The sequence below is a fragment of the Macaca thibetana genome, chromosome 3, assembly GCF_024542745.1.
Source record: "Macaca thibetana thibetana isolate TM-01 chromosome 3, ASM2454274v1, whole genome shotgun sequence".
Lineage (NCBI taxonomy): Eukaryota > Metazoa > Chordata > Mammalia > Primates > Cercopithecidae > Macaca > Macaca thibetana.
Window position 1 is genome coordinate 143,762,202 of NC_065580.1, and position 21,749 is coordinate 143,783,950.

Genomic DNA, 21,749 nt, shown 5'->3' on the forward strand with positions numbered 1-21,749 from the left:
TGGCTGGAGTGCAATGGCGCGATCTCAGCTCACTGCAACCTCCGCCTCCTGGGTTCAAGCGATTCTCCTGCCTCAGCCTCCCGAGTAGCTGGGACTACAGGCACCTGCCACCACACCCGGCTAATTTTTTGTATTTTTAGTGGAGACGGGGTTTCACTGTGTTAGCCAGGATGGTCTCGATCTCCTGACTTCGTGATCCGCCCGCCTCGGCCTCCCAAAGTGCTGGGATTACAGGCGCGAGCCACCGTGCCCAGCCCGTGATCTCTATTTCTATAGAGATCCTGAAGATGTTGAAAAAGAACAGTAATCTCAGCACTTTTGGAGACCGAGGTAGGTGGATCACGAGGTCAGGAGTTCGAGATCAACCTGGCCAACATGGTGAAACTCCATCTCTATTAAAAATACAAAATAAGGCCGGGCGGTGGCTCACGCCTGTAATCCCAGCACTTTGGGAGGCCGAGGCGGGCGGATCACAAGGTCAGGAGATCGAGACCACGGTGAAACCCCGTCTCTACTAAAAATACAAAAAATTAGCCGGGCGCGGTTGTGGGCGCCTGTAGTCCCAGCTACTCAGGAGGCTGAGGCAGGAGAATGGCGTAAACCCAGGAGGCGGAGCTTGCAGTGAGCCGAGATCGCGCCACTGCACTCCAGCCTGGGCTACAGAGCGAGACTCCGTCTCAAAAAAAAAAAAAAAAAAAAAAAAAAAAAAAAAAAAAAAATACAAAATAAAATTAGCCAGGTATGGTGGTGCGTGTCTGTACTCCCAGCTACACGGGAGGCTGAGGCAGGAGGATCTCTTGAACCCAGGAGGCGGAGCTTGCAGTGAGCTGAGATCCGGCCACTGCACTCCAGCCTGGGCGACAGAGCGAGACTCTATCTCAAAAAAATTAAAAAATAAAAATAAAATAAAAAGCTGTCTGCTGCTGAAAAGGCTGTGACCAAAGAGGAATTTCAGGGTGAATGGACTGCTCCAGCTCCTAAATTCACTGCTACTCAGCCTGAGGTTGCAACTGGTCTGATGGTGTGCAGGTGCCCTCTGTGCCTATCCAGCAGTTCCCTACTGAAGACTGGAGCAGTCAGACTGCCACGGAAGACTGGTTTGCAGCTCCCACTGCTCAGGCCACTGAATGGGTAGCAGCAACCACTGAATGGCCTTAAGGTGTTCTTGCATGGGCTCTTAAGCAACGTGGAAATAAGGTTGACGTAAAATAAACATCAGTTTCTAAAAAAAAAAAATGCAGTCTGAAGTGTTGAAGGGTAAAATGCACTGATTTCTGTAACTTCTTTAGTTTTTTGGTGTTTTTTTGGTTTGGTTTGGTTTCGTTTTGAGACGGAGTCTCGCTCTGTCGCCCAGACTGGAGGGCCATGGCGCGATCTTGGTTCACTACAAGCTCCACCTCCCGGGTTCACACCATTGTCCTGCCTCAGCCTCCTGAGTAGCTGGGACTACAAGCGCCCATCACCGCGCCCGGCTAAGTTTTTGTATTTTCAGTAGAGACGGGGTTTCTCCGTGGTCTTTCCTGACCTCGTGATCCACCCGCCTGGGCCTCCCAAAGTGCTGGGATTACAGGCGTGAGTCACCGCGCCCAGCTCTGTAACTTCTTTTGAATTGAATTTAAAAATGAGGTGCATTAGGCCGGGCGTGGTGGCTAACGCCTGTAATCCCAGCACTTTGGGAGGCCGAGACGGGCGGATCACAAGGTCAGGAGATTGAGACCATCCTGGCTAACACAGTGAAACCCCGTCTCCACTAAAAATACAAAAAATTAGCCGGGCGCGGTGGCGGGCGCCTGTAGTCCCAGCTACTCAGGAGGCTGAGGCAGGAGAATGGCGTGAACCCGGGGGGCGGAGCTTGCACCTCAGCGACAGGGCGAGACTCCGTCTCAAAAAAAAAAAAAAAAAAAAATGAGGTGAATTGTTGAATGGATAAACGTATAGATACGTGGTAAAGCAAGTGTAATAAAATGTTCATTGCAGAATTTAGGTTGACATACGGCTGTTCACTGTATATTTCTTTCAACTTTTCTGTGTATTTGAAAATTTGTAGGCTGGGTACAGTGACTCACGCTTGTAAACCCAGCACTTTGAAAGGGTGAGGCGGGTGGATCACTTGAGATCAGAAGTTCGAGACCAGCCTAGCCGACATGGTGAAACCCCGTTGCTACTAAAAATACAAAAATTAGCCAGGCATTGTGACTTGTACCTGTAATCCCAGCTACCCAAGAGACTGAGGCTTGAACCCAGGAGGCAGAGGTTGCAGTGAGCTGAGATTGCACCACTGCACTCCAGCCTGGGTGACAGAGCGAGACTCCATCTCTAAAAAAAAAAAAAAAAAAAGAAAGAAAAGGCCGGGCGCGGTGCCTCACACCTGTAATTCCAGCACTTTGGGAGGACAAGGCGTGTGGATCATGAGGTCAGGAGATGGAGACCATCCTGGCTAACATGGCGAAACCCCAGTTACTCAGAAGGCTGAGGCAGGAGAATTGCTTGACCCCAGGAGGCGGAGGTTGCAGTGAGTGGTGATCGCTCCACTGCACTTCAGCCTGAGTAACAAGGAGACTCCATCTCAAAAAAAAAAAAAAAAATTGTATAATAAAATGCTAGGGCCGAGCGTGGTGGCTCACGTCTGTATTCCCAGCAATTTGGGAGGCTAGGGTGGGCAGATCACCTGAGGTCAGGAGTTTGAGACCAGCCTGGCAAATGTGGTGTAAACCCAGTCTCTACTAAAAACACAAAAATTGGCCAGGTACGGTGGCTCACGCCTGTAATCCCAGCACTTTAGGAGGCTCAGGCAGGCGGATCATGAGGTCAGGAGTTCAAGACCAGCCTGGCCAACACGTTGAAACCCCATCTCTACTAAAATTACAAAAATTAGCTGGATGTGGTGGCAGGTGCCTGCAATCCCAGTTACTTGGGAGGCTGAGGCAGGAGAATCGTATGAGCCCAGGAGGCAGAGGTTGCACTGAGCAGAGATCACACCACCATACTCCAGTCTGGGTGACAGAGCAAGATTCTGTCTCACAACAGAAACAAAATCAAAAGAAAGGAGAGGTATAGGCACCAAGAATACACTTCTCGTCATTATCACCTCCACGCATTGTCATCACAGGGGAGCCGGTTAACAAAAGTGGTTTGTCTTGTAACTATTCCTGGCTGTTCACACTAGTGGAAATTGACCCAGTTATAGACCCTGTGCGGGTTTATGGCCACACAGACTCCCTGCTCTGATACGGCTGCTCATACAATGATCCGCATGACCTGGGAGGCCCCTTCTCTCTTCGGCTTTGTGGTATCTCCCATTTCTGCCTCTTGTAGCTTCTTTCTTTTGGTTTATTTCCTTCTACTGAAGCAACATATGTTCCAGCAGCTTTCTGGGATGTGGTGTGTGGGAGGTAAAACTTTTTTGAGAACTTGCCTGAAAATGTTCTTATTTTATCCGCCTACTTGATCAATAGTTTGACTATGAGCAGAATTCTTGTGTGAAAACTTTTTTCCTTTAGAATTTTTCTGAAGGCATTGCTCCACCCTTGTAACTGCTGGGAAACCCCAAACCATTCTATTTCCTGTTTCCTTAAACCATGTGTTTTCTCTTTGGAGGCTTATAGGATCTTATCTGTTGCCATTGTTCTCAAGTTTCCCAATGATGTACTCTAGGTTGCGACTGTTTCAGTCACTGGGTTGGACTTTACATCTGTAAACTGCTGTCATTCAGGTCTGGGAAATTTCCTTTTTTTTTTTTTTTTTTTTTTTTTGAGACGGAGTCTGGCTCTGTCGCCCAGGCTGGAGTGCAGTGGCTGGATCTCAGCTCACTGCAAGCTCCGCCTCCCGGGTTTGCGCCATTCTCCTGCCTCAGCCTCCCGAGTAGCTGGGACTACAGGCGCCCGCCACCTCGCCCGGCTATTTTTTTGTATTTTTTAGTAGAGACGGGGTTTCACCGTGTTAGCCAGGATGGTCTCGATCTCCTGACCTCGTGATCCGTCCGTCTCGGCCTCCCAAAGTGCTGGGATTACAGGCTTGAGCCACAGCGCCCGGCCTCCTTTCAATATTTTCTTTTTTTTCTTTTTTTTTTTTTTTTTGAGACGGAGTCTCACTCTGTCGCCCAGGCTGGAGTGCAGTGGCCGGATCTCAGCTCACTGCAAGCTCCACCTCCCGGGTTTATGCCATTCTCCTGCCTCAGCCTCCCAAGTAGCTGGGACTACAGGCGCCTGCTACCTCGCCCAGCTAGTTTTTTGTCTTTTTTAGTAGAGACGGGGTGGGGTTACACTGTGTTAGCCAGGATGGTCTCGATCTCCTGACCTCGTGATCCACCCGTCTCAGCCTCCCAAAGTGCTGGGATTACAGGCTTGAGCCACCGCACCCGGCCGCCTTTCAATATTTTCGTGATTGTTTTCCTCCTTTGCTTGTTCTTTGTTCTTTCTTTTTCTGTTATAGGGTGCATTTTTTGTTTGTTTGTTTTTGTTTTTTTTTGAGACTGAGTCTCACCTATCGCCCAGGTTAGAGTGCAGTGGCTCTCTTTAGGCTCACGGCAACCTCTGCCTCCCAGGTTCAAGTGATTCTCGTCGTGCCTCAGCCTCCCGAATAGATGGGATTACAGGCGCACACCACCATGCCCAGCTAATTATTATGATTATTATTATTTGAGATGGAGTCTCACTCTTATTGCCCCGGCTGGAGTACAATGGCGCGATCTCAGCTTACTGCAAGCTCTGCCTCCCGGGCTCAAGCAATTCTCCTGCCTCAGCCTCCAGAGTAGCTGGGATTACAGGCGTGTGCCACCATGCCCAGCTAATTTTTGTATTTTTAGTAGAGACGGGGTTTCACCATGTTGACCAGGCTGGCCTCGAACACCTGACCTCAGGTGATCCACCCACCTCGGCCTCCCAAAGTATTGGGATTAAAGTGTGAGCCACCACACCCGGCCTATAGGATGGGTGTTATTAAGCCGGTTGGATCTCCTGGTTTTCTTTTCTTTTCTTTTTTTTTTTTTGAGACAGAGTTTTACTCTTGTTGCCCAGGCTGGAATGCAATGGCACGATCTCGGCTCACCACAACCTCTGCTTCCCAGGTTCAAGGAATTCTCCTGCCTCAGCCTTCTGAGTAGCTGGGATTACAGGCACGTGTGACCACGCCCCGCTAATTTTTGTATTTTTAGTAGAAACTGGATTTTGCCCTGTCAGTCAGGCTGGCCTCAAACTCCTGACCTTGTGCTCAGCCTGTCTTGGCCTCCCAAAGTGCTAGGATTATAGGCGTGAGCCACCGCACCCAGCCTAATTTTGTATTTTTAGTAGAGACAGGATTTCTCCATGTTGGTCAGGCTGGTCTGGAACTCCTGACCTCAGGTGATCCTCCAACCTCAGCCTCCCAAACTGCTGGGATTACAGGCATGAGGCACCTCGCCTGGCCAGATCTCCTGGTTTTTTAGTGTTCCCACTGTTTCCTTTTTTGTTTTTGAGACAGGATCTTGCTCTGTCACCCAGGCTAGAGTGTACAGTTCACTACTGCTTCGAACTTCTTTTTTTTTTTTTTTTTTTTTTTGAGACGGAGTCTCGCTCTGTCGCCCAGGCTTGAGTGCAGTGGCGCAGTCTCCACTCACTGCAAGCTCTCCCTCCCGGGTTCACGCCATTCTCCTGGCTCAGCCTCCCGTGTAGCTGGGACTACAGGCGTCCGCCACCACGCCCGGCTTATTTTTTGTATTTTTAGTAGAGACAGGGTTTCACAGTGTTAGCCAGGATGGTCTCGATCTCCTGACCTCGTGATCCGCCCGTCTCGGCCTCCCAAAGTGCTGGGATTACAGGCGTGAGCCACCGCTGCCTAGAACTTCTGAGCTCAAGTGATCCTCCCACCTCAGCCTCCCGGGTACCTGGGACTGTGGGCGGGTGCCACCACACTCAGCTAATTTTTGTTTCTTTTTTGTAGAGGGGGGGTCTCACCATGTTGCCCAAGTTGGTCTCAAACTCCAGGGCTCAAGCAACTCTTCACCTTAGCCTCCCAAAGTGCTGGGATTATGGGCGTGAGCCACCATGCCCACCCACCCAGTCCCAGCTTTTCAATTGAGTATTTTTAATTTCTGCTAAATTGCTTTTAATTTCCACAAGTTAAAAAAACACGAAAAACTTTCTATTGCTTCCTTTTTAGGTAGAACCCCTTCTTATTCATGAATGAATAATATTATCTTATTTCTAGCCTTAAAAATAACCATTTACTGGCCAGGCACGCCTGTAATCTCAGCACTTTGGGAGGCTGAAGCGGGCGAATCACGAGGTCTGCGGTTCGAGACTAGCTTGGCCAATATGGTGAAACCCTGTCTCTACTGAAAAATACAAAGATTAGCCAGGTATGGTGGTGCGTGTCTGTAGTCCCAGCTACTCAGGAGGCTGAGCCAGGAGAATCACTTGAACCTGGGAGGTGGTGGTTGCAGTGAGCCGAGATCATGCCACCCCACTCCAGCCTGGGTGACAGAGTGAGACTGTGTCTCAAAAAAAAAAAATAAATAAATAAATATATATATATATATATATGGGTCTAAATATATATAAGATCTATCTCTACCTAAAAATATATATAAATACATATTTACATATAAATACAATATAGGCTGAGTGCAGATAATCCCAGCACTTTGGGAGGCCAAGGCCAGTGGATCGCCTAAGGTTTGGAGTACAAGACTAGCCTGGCCAACTTGGTGAAAACCTGTCTCTACTAAAAATATAAAAATTAGCCAGGCATGGTGGCAGGTACCTGTAATCCCAGCTACTCAGGAGGCTGAGGCAGGAGAATAGCTTGATCCCGGGAGGTGGAAGTTGCAGCATGCCGAGAACACACCACTGCACTCCATCCTGGGTGACAGAGTGAGACTCCAGCTCAAAATATATATTATATAACATATTTATAAATATATAGTAATATATATTTATAAAGTAATATATATTTTAATATATAGTAATATATTTATTTATAAATAATATATATTTATATAAATAAAAAATGTATATTTTTTCCAGAGATGGGGTCTTGCTATGTTGTCCAGGCTGGTTTCAAATGCCTGGACTCAAACAATCCTCCTACCTCAGTCTCCCAAACTGCTGAGATTACAGATGTGAGCCATGGCGCCTGGCCCCATGTTGACATCTGTTTGTTTTTTACCTCCTGCCCTGGACAGATTCCACTCTCCACCCTCTTCCCTCCTCCCCAGAGGAAAACCGTCAGCATGGAACCATGAAGGAAGGGATTGGGGAGGCTCAAGATTCAGCCTACTAAATCTCTGTTTTTATGTTTTGTATTCCAGGCCCTATGCCTGGTCCTAAGGCCAAATACCCTGTGTTTCACTCTCTCTAGAGTGGAATCACGTCTTTTGTAGGTGAAGGGTAGGGTGGCCCCCTTGCCGAGTGCATAACAGGCAGCCATGCAGGTCTCCTGCTGCTTTTCAGCTTTCATCAGTCTTCCTTATCCTACTCTCCCCTTACTCCTAGTTCCCTAAGGCCAGGGTGCCATCAATCCCAGCTCTTAAATGACTCTTTCATGTAGATCTGTTTTTTTTTTTTTTGAGACGGAGTTTCGCTCTTGTCGCCCAGGCTGTAGTGCAGTGGTGCGATCTCAGCTCACTGCAACCTCCACCTCCTGGGTTCAAGCGATTCTCCTGCCTCAGCCTCCCAAGTAGCTGGGATTACAGGCGCCTGCCACCACACCCAGCTAATTCTTGTATTTTTAGTAGAGATGGGGTTTCACCATGTTGACCACGCTGGTCTCAAACTCCTGACTTCAGGTGATCCACCCTCCTTGGCCTCCCAAAGTGCTGGGATAACAGGCACGAGCCACTGGGCCCAGCCTAGGTCTAGTGTTGACCTGCCCTTCCCACTGCCAGTACACTACAGGTGGCTAAGTCAGTTACAACCATTCTGTCCACACATTCCTTCTTTCTTAATCCCTCTGTTCTAGGTTTCTGCCTTTTATTCCAGAAGTCCCCTTTCTGGAGGTCTACTGGGATGTTGGGTAGAAGTAAAATGAGACACCTACAATCCAATCTGTAATCTTAACCTGGAAATGAATACTATATGTTAATTACCCATTGTGTGTCTGCCCCACTAGAATGTAGGCTTTAGAATGCAGAATAGCAGGGATCTTTTTCGTTCTTTTCACATTCTAACATCTAAGCAGCCAGGGGAGTGGAATGAATGAATGGCCTTGAATGGAGGACCTAGGCAGGGTGTACAATTGCATCCATAATAGGTGCTCAAAAAATAAATATATAAAACATTTAGAAACACATATGGTTGCCGCAGGTGATGGCTCACGCTTGTAATCCCAACACTTTGGGAGGCCCGAGGTTGGCAGATCACTTGAGGTCAGGGGTTCGAGACCAGCCTGGCCAACATGGTGAAACCCCATCTCTACTAAAAACACAAAAGTTACCTGGGTGTGGTGGTGCACACCTGTAATCCCAGCTACTTGGGAGTTGTAGTGAGCTGAGATCGTGCCACTCTACTCCAGCTTGGGCGACATAGTGAGCCTCCATCTCAAAAACATAAAATAAAATAAGAAGAAAAGAAATACACATGGTCTAATAGAGTATCATTTGCATTTATTATTATTATTTTTTTGAGATGGAGTTTTGCTCTTGTCGCCCAGGCTGGATGACACGATCTTGGCTCACTGCAACCTCCACCTCCCCGGTTCTAGCAATTCTCCTGCCCCAGCCTCCTGAGTAGCTGAGATTACAGGCGCCCACCATCACGCCCAGCTAAATTTTGTATTTTTAGTAGAGACGGAGTTTCACTATGTTGACCAGGCTGGTCTTGAACTCCTGACCCCAGGTGATCCACCCGCCTCGGCCTCTCAAAGTGCTGGGATTACAGGTGTGAGCCACTGCACCGGCCACATTTATTAATTTTAATTTAAGCTGCACATAATGGCTCACGCCTATAATCTCAGCAGTTTGGGAGGCTGAGGCTGGCACATCACTTGAGTCCAGGAGTTGAAGACCAGCCTGGGCAACATAGCAAAAAATATACAAAATTACATACAAAAATTATCCTTGTGTGGTGAGGTGCACCTGTGGTCCCAGCTACTCGGGAGGATCACTGAGCCCAGGAGACAGAGGCTGTAGTGAGCTGTGATTATACCACTACTCTCCAACCTGGGTGTCGAAGGCAGACCCTGTCTCAAAAAAACCCACAATTTTTTAAAAATTAACTTTTTGGATCATTTGTTGCTATGGGGAATATTCCAAGCAGATACTGAAGCCTAAAGTTGGACAACTGTTCTCACTCAGTTTTAAATTAACTGGTTTTCTTTTTTTTTTTTTTTTGAGACGGAGTCTTGCTCTGTCACCCAGGCTGGAGTGCAGTGGCCGGATCTCAGCTCACTGCAAGCTCCGCCTCCCGGGTTTACGCCGTTCTCCTGCCTCAGCCTCCCGAGTAGCTGGGACTACAGGCGCCCGCCACCTCGCCCGGCTAGTTTTTTTGTATTTTTTTAGTAGAGACGGGGTTTCACCGTGTTAGCCGGGATCGTCTCTCGATCTCCTGGCCTCGTGATCCGCCCGTCTCGGCCTCCCAAAGTGCTGGGATTACAGGCTTGAGCCACCGCGCCCGGCCAATTAACTGGTTTTCATATGTGGGTTGTACATTAATTTAATTAATTTTTTTGAGACAAGGTCTCCCTGTCACCCAGGCTGGAATGCAGTAGCTCAATCATAACTCACTGCAGCCTCAACCTTCTGGGCTCAGGAGATCCTCCTGCTTTGGCCTCCCAAGTAGCTGGGACAACAGGGGCATGCTACCACACCTGGCTAATTTTTTTTAGAGATGGGGGTCTTGCTATGTTGCCCAACCTGGTCTTGAATTCCCGGCTTCAAGCAATCCTCCCACCTCAGCCTTCCAAAGTGCTGTGATTACAGGAATGAACCACTGCATCTGGCATATTTATTTTATTTTTGGAGATGGAGTCTTGCTCTGTTGCCCAGGCTGGAGTGTGGAGTGCAGTGGCACGAAAAAAAAAAAAAAGAGTTCCAACAGCAGACTGGGCAGCATGGGGAAACTCCACTTCTACCAAAAATAGAAAAATCAGCCAGGTGTGGTGGCACCTGCCTGTAGTCCCAGCAACTTGGGAGGCCGAGGTGGGAGCTTGCTAGAGCCCAGGAGTTTGGGACCAGACTGGGCGACATAGTGAGATCCTGCCTCTATTTTATAAAATCAAACAAAAAAAAGTTACACCGACTATATATGACTTCTTAATTTTGCTTACAAAACGTTCATTATGCATATCAAAAGATAACTAAGAGGAAATATACCAAAATATTTGCACTTTCACCGTCTAATGGCCATTATCTCCAGAACTTGGTACAAAGTACGAGGCATACCACTAAATAAATTAAAAACAAGTAACAGAAAATGCATATGCGACCCAGGAGAACATGGAACACTTTTTTTGTTTTTTTGTTTTTTTTTGAGAAGAAGTCTTGCTGGTCGCCCAGGCTGGAGTGCAGTGGTGAGATTTCGGCTCAATGCCACCTCCACCTCCCGGGTTCAAGCGATTCTCATGCCTCACCTTCCCGAGTAGCTGGGATTACAGGCATCCGCTGCCATGCACGGCTAATTTTTTTGTGTTTTTAGTAGAAACGGGGATTCACCACATTGGCCAGGCTGATCTCGAACTCCTGACCTCACGTGGATCCGCCCAGCTTTGCCTCAAAAAGTGCTGGGATTACAGGTGTGAGCCACCACGCCCGGCCGGCAACACATTTTTTGACTGAATGGACATGGTTATTGCTGAATAAGGGTATGGTGTATGATTTTATTCTTCCTTATAGTTTTAGATTCTGAATTTCCTAAAAGGACCTAATGTTATTGCACATAGTTATTACATGAAGATAACGAAACGGGGGGTGGAAATCAGTGCCCTCCGATGGCCCCGAGCCGGAGTTAGTGACAGGGAGCGTGCCTCCTGCAACCACAGTCCCTCTTTCTTTTTTTTTTTTTTTTTTTTTTTTTTTTTTTTGAGACTGAGTCTGGTTCTGTCGCCCAGGCTGGAGTGCAGTGGCCGGATCTCAGCTCACTGCAAGCTCCACCTCCCGGGTTTACGCCATTCTCCTGCCTCAGCCTCCCGAGTAGCTGGGACCACAGGCGCCCGCCACTTCGCCCGGCTAGTTTTTTGTATTTTTTTAGTAGAGACGGGGTTTCACCGTGTTAGCCAGGATGGTCTCGATCTCCTGACCTCGTGATCCGCCCGTCTCGGCCTCCCAAAGTGCTGGGATTACAGGCTTGAGCCACCGCGCCCGGCCTTTTTTTTTTTTAAGACGGACTCTCACTCTGTTTCCCAGGCTGGAGTGCAGTGGTGCGATCTCGGCTCACTGCAACCTCTGCCTTCTGGGTTCAAGCGATTCTCCTGTTTCAGCCTCCCAAGTAGTTGGGATTAAAGGTGCCTGCCACCACATCCGGTTAATTTTTGTATTTTTTATTTATTTATTTTTTGAGACGGAGTCTCGGTCGGTATCCCAGGCTGGAGTGTAGTGGCGCCATATCAGCTTGCTGCAACCTCCACCTCCTGGGTCCCGGTTCAAGCAATTCTCCTGCCTCAGCCTCCCGAGAAGCTGGAATTACAAGCACACGCCACCATGCCCAGCTACTTTTTTTAATTTTTATTTTTAGTAGAGATGGGGTTTCACCATGTTGGCCAGGCTGGTCTTGAACTCCTGACCTCGTGATCCACCTGTTTCAGTTTCCCAAAGTGCTGGGATTACAGGCGTGAGCCACCATTTTGTATTTTTTTTAGTAGAGATGGGGTTTCACCACGTTGATGAGACTGGTCTCGAACTCCTGAACTTGTGATCCACCCGCCTCGGCCTCCCAACCAAAGTGCTGAGATTACAGGCGAGAAGTGAGCCACGGCGCCCAGCCACCACAGGTTCCTTTTTTTTGAGACGGAGTCTGGCTCTGACTCCAGGCTAGAGTGTAGTGGCGCCCTCTCAGCTCACTGCAACCACCGCCTCCCAGGTTCAAGCAATTCTCCTGCCTCAGCTTCCTGAGTAGCTGGGACTACAGGTGCGCGCCTCCACGCCCGGCTAATTTTTGTATTTTTAGTACAGACGGGGTTTCACCATGTTGGCCAGGATGGTCTCAATCTCTTGACCTTGTGATCCTCCCTCCTCGGCCTCCCAAAGTGCTGGGATTACAGGCCGTGAGCCACCGCGCCCTGACAGGTTCCTCTTGAATTTTTTTTTTTTTTTTTTTTTTTTTTTTTTTTTGAGACGGAGTTTCGCTCTTGCCGCCCAGGCTGGAGTGCAATGGCGTGATCTCGGCCCACTGCAACCTCCGCCTTCCGGGTTCAAGCGATTCTCCTGCCTCAGCCTCATGAGGAGTTGGGATTACAGGTGCCCGCCACCACGCCCCGTTAATTTTTTGTATTTTTATTAGAGACCGGGAGTTGGGATTACAGGTGCCCGCCACCACGCCCCGTTAATTTTTTGTATTTTTATTAGAGACCGGGGTTTCACTATGTTGACCAGGCTGGTCTTGAACTCTTGACCTCAGGTAATCCGCCCGCCTCGGCCTCCCAAAGTGCTGGGATTACAGGCGTGAGCCACCGCGCCCGACTGACAGGTTCCTCTTAAAGCCTAAACCGTGAACCCCAGGGAAAGGACCTGCAGGTCCGGCCACGCCCAGGCCTCTTTAGCGCGCCAAGATGGCGGCTGCCGCGCCCCGCCGTCGGAGCCGAGCGGTCCCGAGCGCTTCCGAGCATTCCCGAAGTCCAGAGAAACTCCGGGAGCGGCGCGGGCGGGAGCTGCCCCGCCCGGAACCTGGGAGCGGCGACGCCGGCGCGGGGGAGGGGAGGCCGGATGTGAGTGGAGCGGCCATTTCCTGTTTCTCTGCAGTTTTCCTGAGCTTTGGGTGGTGGCCGCTGCCAGGCTTGAGCTTCCAGTCCGCGGAGGGCGAGGCGGCGTGGACAGCGGCCCCGGCACCCAGCGCCCCGCCGCCCTCAAGCCGCGCGCTCGTCCGCCGCTTCCTATCTCAGCGCCCTGCCGCCGCCGCCGCGGCCCAGCGAGCGGCCCAGATGCAGGCCATCAAGTGTGTGGTGGTGGGAGACGGGTGAGTGCGCGGCCGGGGCCGGACTGGGGACGGCGGGGTCGGGCGCGGGCGGGGGTCTGGCCCGGACTGAGGCCCAGGCAGGCAGGCCGCCCGCTGCGGGCTCGCGTAGGCGGTGGGCCTGGGCCTGTATCGCGGGGCGGGGGCCGCGGGCTGGCGCCCCCACTGGACCCTGACTTCCCGGGCGGCGCGTGCCAGGTTCCGGCTCTGGATGGAGGAGGGCCTTGCCTCTCGCCGGCCGGAGGGAAAAGTGAACTCCACCCTCCGGCTTTCTTCCCGGACGCCGCCCGCCGCCCTCCTCGGGAGCGCTCGTAGAGGAAGCGCTCTTGGAGATTTTGACCATTTTTCCAAAAAGGGACTCTTTCTTGTTTTTTGCATGAACCTCTCAATTCGCCTTGAGAGCTGTGTTGGGAACGCGGCGGTCAAGTCGATATTTGATGCATGCTTGATTGTGCGGGCCTCTTTGGTGCCCCCAAACTTTTCTTTAGAAAAATATATATTTTTTCATAGACCGGTTCTCGCTGTGTTGCACAGGCCGGTCTCGAACTCCTGGGTTCAGGCGATCCTCCCATCCCAGCCTCCCAGAAATGCTGGGATTACAGGCGTGTGCCACCATGCCTGGCTAATCTTTAAAACTTTTTGTAGAAATGGGGGTTGGGGGTCTCGCTGTGTTGTCCAGGCTGGTCTCGAATTGCTGCGCTCAAGTGATCCTCCTGCCTCTCAGCCTCCAAAAGTGCTGGGGTGACACCGCGCCCGGCTTCTAAACTTATTTTCGAGTAGGATTTTTCAACTTACACTTCTGCCACTGTTAGGATTCTTAAAATTGTTGTTTTCGCCTATTCCGTGGAGAAAGTTTTTAAGATGCTGGCTGGGAGGAGCCGGCTGTAAGGGGCACTGTTTTTTCTTTCTTTTTTTCTTTTTTTTTTTTTTTAACGTGGTGTGGTCATTGATAAACTGTTCTTTGCTTAACGCGTTAGGTATGGGATGTAGCAGGGGGGGGGGGGGGGGGGGGGGGGGGGGGGGGGGGGGGGGGGGGGGGGGGGGGGGGGGGGGGGGGGGGGGGGGGGGGGGGGGGGGGGGGGGGGGGGGGGGGGGGGGGGGGGGGGGGGGGGGGGGGGGGGGGGGGGGGGGGGGGGGGGGGGGGGGGGGGGGGGGGGGGGGGGGGGGGGGGGGGGGGGGGGGGGGGGGGGGGGGGGGGGGGGGGGGGGGGGGGGGGGGGGGGGGGGGGGGGGGGGGGGGGGGGGGGGGGGGGGGGGGGGGGGGGGGGGGGGGGGGGGGGGGGGGGGGGGGGGGGGGGGGGGGGGGGGGGGGGGGGGGGGGGGGGGGGGGGGGGGGGGGGGGGGGGGGGGGGGGGGGGGGGGGGGGGGGGGGGGGGGGGGGGGGGGGGGGGGGGGGGGGGGGGGGGGGGGGGGGGGGGGGGGGGGGGGGGGGGGGGGGGGGGGGGGGGGGGGGGGGGGGGGGGGGGGGGGGGGGGGGGGGGGGGGGGGGGGGGGGGGGGGGGGGGGGGGGGGGGGGGGGGGGGGGGGGGGGGGGGGGGGGGGGGGGGGGGGGGGGGGGGGGGGGGGGGGGGGGGGGGGGGGGGGGGGGGGGGGGGGGGGGGGGGGGGGGGGGGGGGGGGGGGGGGGGGGGGGGGGGGGGGGGGGGGGGGGGGGGGGGGGGGGGGGGGGGGGGGGGGGGGGGGGGGGGGGGGGGGGGGGGGGGGGGGGGGGGGGGGGGGGGGGGGGGGGGGGGGGGGGGGGGGGGGGGGGGGGGGGGGGGGGGGGGGGGGGGGGGGGGGGGGGGGGGGGGGGGGGGGGGGGGGGGGGGGGGGGGGGGGGGGGGGGGGGGGGGGGGGGGGGGGGGGGGGGGGGGGGGGGGGGGGGGGGGGGGGGGGGGGGGGGGGGGGGGGGGGGGGGGGGGGGGGGGGGGGGGGGGGGGGGGGGGGGGGGGGGGGGGGGGGGGGGGGACTGGCCCCTGACTCCAGGCATTGCTTTTCATGACTGTCTGTGGTGGTTACAGGCCCTGGAGGAAGACAAGACTTGTCTTATGCAGTTTTTTTCTCCCATAGAAACAAGAATCTCAGTGTAACCCAAGCAAAATCGCGCGTCTCAGCGTTGCTTGTATAGGTTAGTGTTAGCAAGGAAGAATTACTACCAGTTTAATAAAACTCAGTGCAACTGGTACATGTTCCAGTAAAGTCCAAGGCAAGCTCTGGCATCACGGTTAACTGGTTGATATTCTTCAAACTTGTCATTAGGACAGATTTTGGTTCTTGCAATTCAGATGCAAGAAGGATAATTAGACAACTGATTTTTGTAAGATGCCCATCTGTCATATTTGTCTTGGAAATGTGAAATAATATTATTAATGCCTCATAATTCTGTTTATTAATAACTAAAAATTCTGACTTTCACTTATTTAAGAGTATGTAGGCTATCCAAGGTTTTTTTTTTTTTTTTTTTGTGAGACGGAATCTCATTCTATTGCCCAGGCTGGAGTGCAGTGGCACAATTGCGGCTCACTGCAACCTCCGCCTCCCAGGTTCAAGCGATCCTCCTGCCTCAGCCTCCCTAGTAGTTGGGATTATAGGCATGCGCCACTGTGCCAGGCTAATTTTTGTATTTTTTAGTAGAAACGGGGTTTCACCATGTTGGCCAGGCTGGTCTCGAACTCCTGACCTCAGGTGATCCACCCGCCTGGGTCTCCCAGAGTGTTGGGATTACAGGTGTGAGCCACCGCGCCCAGCCCAATTTTTTTTTTCTTTCTTTCTTTTTTTTTCTTTTTTTTTTGAGACAGGGTCTCACTCTGTTGCCCAGCCTGGAGTGCAATGGCGCTCTCTGTTCCTGCAACCTCTGCCTCCCGGGTTCAAGCAATTCTCATGCCTCAGCCTCCCAAGTACCTGGGATTACAGGCACACATCACCACACCCAGCTAATTTTATTTATTTATTTTTTATTTTTTTGGTAGAGATAAGAGTTTCGCCATGTTGGCCAGGATGGTCTCAAACTCCTGACCTCAAGTGATCCCCCCGCCTCGGCCTGTTGTTTTTTTTTTATAAGTCATATTGCTGATAATTATTTGAAAAATGCTGAAACTAAAACATAAGCATAGCAGATACGTTTATTTAATACTAACCGATTAAGGACCTCTGCTGTTTGAATTGGCTGTTTTATCTAGTCAGATAATTTGTCGAATGCCTATCCCGGAATCTGGACCCTCCCTTCAAATACCCACTCCACCGCTTACATGGGGTAACCCTAAGCACATCCCCCACCTCCCAGGAGAGGTGGTTCAGCGGGAGGTCAACAAGAGTAAACAAGATGTTGGTTATTAACTACTTTGCAGGTGCCCCTTGCTGAGTGCTTAGTAAGTGCCAGGTACTGTTACTGCGATTTCTACTACAGAGGCTCTGTGAGGGAGTATTAGGTTTAAAAACCTGTGGCCTTGAGTTTTCAGTCTTTTTTTTTTTTTTTTTTTTTAGTAGTTAGCATTTGATCAAGCACAGTTTTGTTTTTTTTTTTTTGAGACAGAGTCTCGCTCTGTCGCCAGTTCTGGAGTGCAGTGGCGCAATCTTGGCTCACTGCAAGCTCCGCCTCCCGGGTTCACGCTGTTCTCCTGCCTCAGCCTCCCGAGTAGCTGGGACTACAGGCGCCCGCCACCACGCCCGGCTAATTTTTTTGTATTTTTAGTAGAGACGGGGTGTCACCGTGTTAACCAGGATGGTCTTGATCTCCTGACCTCGTGATCTGCCCGCCTCGGCCTCCAAAGTGCTGGGATTACAGGTTTGAGCCACCGTGCCTGGCCAAAGATGTATCTCTAATAGTTTCTGTTTTTGCTTTTTTTTTTTTTTTTTTTGAGACAGGGTCTCACTGTTGCCCAGGCTGGAGTGCAATGGCAGAATCTCAGTTCACCACAACCTCCACCTCCTGGGTTTCAAGCGACCCTCCCACCTCAGCCTCCCGAGTAGTTGGGACTACAGGCACATGTGTCTACACCTAGCTAATTACAGGCGTGGTGGCACACGCCTGTAATCCCAGCTGCTCAGGAGGTTGAGGCAGGAGAATCGCTTGAATCTGGGAGGTCGAGGTTGCAGTGAGCCAAGATTGTACCACTGCACTCCAGCCTGTGTGACAGAGGGAAACTCTCACTTTTTTTTTTTTTTAAAGGGGATACACCATCGTCAATTCCTGCTTTGACCCTTTGCCTGGACCATGGCAGTGTCCTTTCAGGCTGTACCTCCATCCTGCCCTCCTGTGCCTCTGCTTACACTGGGCTCCGAAGGAAACTACTGCTCCTTGTCTCATCCCTAGGGGTGTTTCTGTCTTCTCATTGCTAGTCTTTGGATGCCTTGCCATCTTGTTTGCTCCTTAACTCTGCCTACAGCTTTGTGAATAATTCCTTCATGAAAATCTCTATTCGAATCTTCTGGGATGAATTTTTTTCTTCTGGGACCCTGACTGATAGAGACTGGTAATACACCCATATGAAAATATGTCAGCCGGGCGCGGTGGCTCACGCCTGTAATCCCAGCACTTGGGGAGGCCAAGGCAGGAGGATCACCTGAGGTCAGGAGTTTGAGACCAGCCTGGCCAACATGGTGAAACCCTGTTTCTACTGAAAGTACAAAAATTAGCTGGGCATGGTGGCGGGTGCCTGTAGTGCCAGCTACTCTGGGGGCTGAGGCAGGAGAATGGCGTGAACCTGGGAGGCGGAGCTTGCAGTGAGCCAAGATCGCACCACTGCACTCCAGCCTGGGCGACAGGGCAAGACTCCTTCTCAAACAAAAAGAAAAAAATTCTAGATTTCCTGAATAGCGATTTAATTGAGATTGGCCATGAAATATGACATAGGGTTAATACTTTTTTTTTTTTTTTTTTTTTTTGAGACGGAGTCTGGCTCTGTCGCCCGGGCTGGAGTGCAGTGGCCGGATCTCAGCTCACTGCAAGCTCCGCCTCCCGGGTTCATGCCATTCTCCTGCCTCAGCCTCCCGAGTAGCTGGGACTACAGGCGTCCGCCACCTCGCCCGGCTAGTTTTTTTTGTATTTTTAGTAGAGACGGGGTTTCACTGTGTTAGCCAGGATGGTCTTGATCTCCTGACCTCGTGATCCGCCCGTCTCGGCCTCCCAAAGTGCTGGGATTACAGGCTTGAGCCACCGCGCCCGGCCAATACCTTTTTATTCTAAGATAGTTGTTTCTGAGCATGGGCTGTATGATACTGTTTTTCCTCCACCTTACTGCTGCCCCACCCTGTAACTTTCACTTAGTGGACCTTTGCCCCAAGATTTCTCTCAACTTTTCTTAGGTAAGACAGTATCACCTGGGCACGATGGCTCACGCCTGTAATCCCAGTACTTTGGGAGGCCAAGGCGGGCAGATTGCCTGAAGTCAGGAATTCGAGACCAGTCTGGCCAACATGGTGAAACCCTGTCTCTACTAAAAATACAAAAAAATTAGCCAGAGATGGTGGTGGGTGCCTGTAATCCCAGCTACTCAGGAGGTTGAGGCAGGGGAATTGTTTGAACCAAGGGAGGTGGAAGTTGCAGTGAGCCGAGATCATGCCACTGCACTCCAGCCTGGGTAACAGAGCGAGACTCGTCTCAAAAAAAAGACAGCATTTTACATTCAGGTATTTATAAACAACAGTTTTATTTTTTATTTGTTTATATTTTATCTTGGCTCACTGCAGCCTCCGCCTCCTGGGTTCAAGTGGTTCTACTGCCTCAGACTCCCGAGTAGCTGGGATTACAGGCGTGCTCCACCACACTGGCTAATTTTGTATTTTTAGTAGGAACGGGGTTTCTCCATGTTAGCCAGGCTGGTCTCAAACTCCTGACCTCAGGTTATCCACCCGCCTTGGCCTCCCAAAATACTGGGATTACAGGCGTGAGCCACTATGCCTGGCAATTTTTTGTATTTTTAATAGAGACGGGGTTTTACCATGTTCACCAGGTTGGTTTCAAACTCCTGACCTTAGGTGATCTGCCTGTCTTGGCCTCCCAAAGTGCTGGGATTACGGGTGTGAGCCATCATCCCTGGTCTAAACAATTGCTTTATCTTTATTTTTATTTTTATTTTTTAAATTGCTTATTATTATGTTTTGAGATGGAATCTCCCTCTGTCACCGAGGCTGGAGTGCAGTGGCGCGATATGGGCTCACAGCAACCTCTGCCTCCCGGGTTGAAGTGATTCTCTTGCCTCAGCCTCCTGAGTAGCTGGGATTACAGGCACCCACCACTGCGCCTGGCTAATTTTTGTATTTTTAGTAGAGATGGAGTTTCACCATCTTGGCCAGGCTGGTCTCAAACTCCTGACCTCAGGTGATCCACCCGCCTCAGCCTTCCAAAGTGCTGGGATTACAGGCGTGAGCCACCACGCCCAGTCTGATTTTGAAAAAGAATAGGGGTTGTGTGCAGTTAGATATAAATTCTTATTTTTGAACTCTTGTGTGTTCAGCTGGCTTGTATCAGCCACACCAGGGTTAGACTTGATTCTAGAAAGGTGGTCTAAAGTAAAGCCTGCTTCAGACTTCAGCTCAGTTGTACATGGTGTCTTCAGCCTGAATGAGAAACTTTATGCAGTATCTTAATTTTTGAAGTCTCTAGTGGTGATAATGGCTAGCTTTCTTTCTTTTTTTTTGTTTTGTAGAGACAGAGTCTTGCTCTGTCTCCAGGCTGGAGTACAGTGGCACAATATCAGCTCCCTGCAACCTCTACCTCCCAGGTTCAAGCAATTCTCCTGCCTCAGCCTCCCACCACGCCCAGCTAATTTCTTTTGTATTTTAGTGGAGATGGGATTTCACCGTGCTGCCCAGGCTGGTCTTGAACTCCTAAGGTCAGGCAGTCCACCCACCTCACCCTCCCAAAGTGCTAGGATTGTAGGTGTGAGCCACCGCACCTGGCCTGTGGCTAGTTTTCTTTACATTGATTGTGAAGTCAGCTATTAGTGGTAGAACATCATAATTTTAGATTAGGTTTTGTGTTTATTTAGCGCTGAACTACTCTAGTGGTATATTTTTCCGGACAGATTTTATCTGCATAATTAATGCAATTATATATAAGGTCTACCGTTACATAATCCCTATACCTTATTTCTCAGTGTAAATTGAAGACCTTTATGCAAGATCTTTAATTTATTCAATAAGTATGAATATATATTTGACAGTTACTAAATTCTGCCTTGTCCTTAAGATCTACATACTTTTTTTTGTTTGTTTTTTGAGTCAGAGTCTTGCTCTGTTGCCCAGGCTGGAGTGCAGTGGTGTGATCTCGGCTCACTGCAACCTCCACCCCCCGGCCTCAAGCAATACTTCTGCCTCAGCCTCCTGAGTAGCTGGGATTACAGGCGCCTGCCACCACACTCAACTAATTTTTTGTGTTAATAGAGATGCGGTTTCACTATGTTGGTCAGTCTGGTCTTGTACTCCTGCCTGAAGTGATCCACCTGCTTTGGCCTCCCAAAGTGCTGGAATTACAGGCAAGAGCCACCGCGCCTGGCCAAGATCGCTTTTAAGACAGCAGTATATGCTGTGTATTTTGGTTTGCAATTGTAATTGTCATTGGAAGAGTTTGGCTTTTCTGTCCTAAGATCAACGTGTCTTTAAAAAAAGGCAGTGCAGAAAGTTGTTATTTTTGAGCTTCCTGGATCTTTTTTTTTTTTTTTTTTACATGAGGAAATTCCTAGTGTTTCCAGATTTATTGATTGTGTGTGCTTTTAAGTTTTGGTTTATAGATTTCAGGAAGTAACACTCCCCTCAAAAAGTAAGTAAAAAGTTCTGTTGGCTGGGCGTGGTGGCTCACAGCTGTAACCCCAGCACTTTGGAAGGCCAGATGGGTGGATCTCCTGAGGTCAGGAATTCGAGACCAGTCTGGCCAACATGGCAAAACCCCATCTCTACTTAAAAAAAAAAAAAAAAAAGCTGGATGTGGTGGCACTTACCTGTACTCCCAGCTACTTGGGAGGCTGAGGCAGGAGAATTGTTTGAACCCAGCAGGCGGAGGTTGTGGTGAGCCAGGGTTGCACCACTGGGCTCCAGCCTGGGAGACAGAGCCAAGACTCTGTCTTTAAAAAAAAAAAAAAAATGTTATCTTAATGGAGAAATGAAGAGCATAATAGGAACATAAGTTATTTGCTTTCATTGTGGTTATTTCTACAGGATAGGGCAGGGGAAGCACAGATAGGTTAAGAAAAATTGTAGCATCATGAACTAGGGGGAAATCCAATGTAGAAATGGCATGAACTTTCTTCCAGCCCACTCATGTTGTTTCCTAGAGTGATGACATCGCTCAATGATTGAAAAGAGGTTGAACTGAGCAGTTAATTATATAAAGTTAGAAATTCCAAAGCAAGTAGTAACTTCCAGAAATTCTCCAGCAGCATGAGTCAAGACTTATGGCCAAATATGGCTTCCATTCTTCATGAAGGAAAGGCCATGGAAAGGCTGTCACATTGCCCAGTGCAGATGTTGACTTGGTTTGTGGAAGCGCAGCGTGGACAAGGAAGGAATAAATACGCTAATAGGAATGGAATAACCTTTTTCTTTTACCCATTTTAAGAAATTAAGTAAAAGTTTTCATCAAAAGACTTAATGAGGAGTTGATTTTATTTTTTAAGATTGCACTTAGTTTAAAGGTAAGGTTACACTTTAAAGTAAGAATTCTATAATCATGTTTTTATAAGACATAGATTTGTAACAAA

The 21,749-nt window shown here is 50.6% G+C and overlaps 1 protein-coding gene across 2 annotated transcripts in view; it reads left to right on the forward strand.

The window, feature by feature from the left end:
• Positions 1-21,749, forward strand: part of RAC1 (Rac family small GTPase 1) — a 396,460-nt gene that overhangs the window by 352,414 nt on the left and 22,297 nt on the right. The window contains exon 2 of one of the 2 annotated variants that reach the window (XM_050784147.1): positions 12,911-13,079. In XM_050784147.1, the coding sequence (XP_050640104.1) occupies positions 13,045-13,079 (35 nt within the window). In that variant the 5' untranslated portion in view covers positions 12,911-13,044. Of the gene's footprint in view, positions 1-12,758; positions 13,080-21,749 lie in introns of those variants that run through there. The other variant, XM_050784146.1, reaches the window with a different exon arrangement.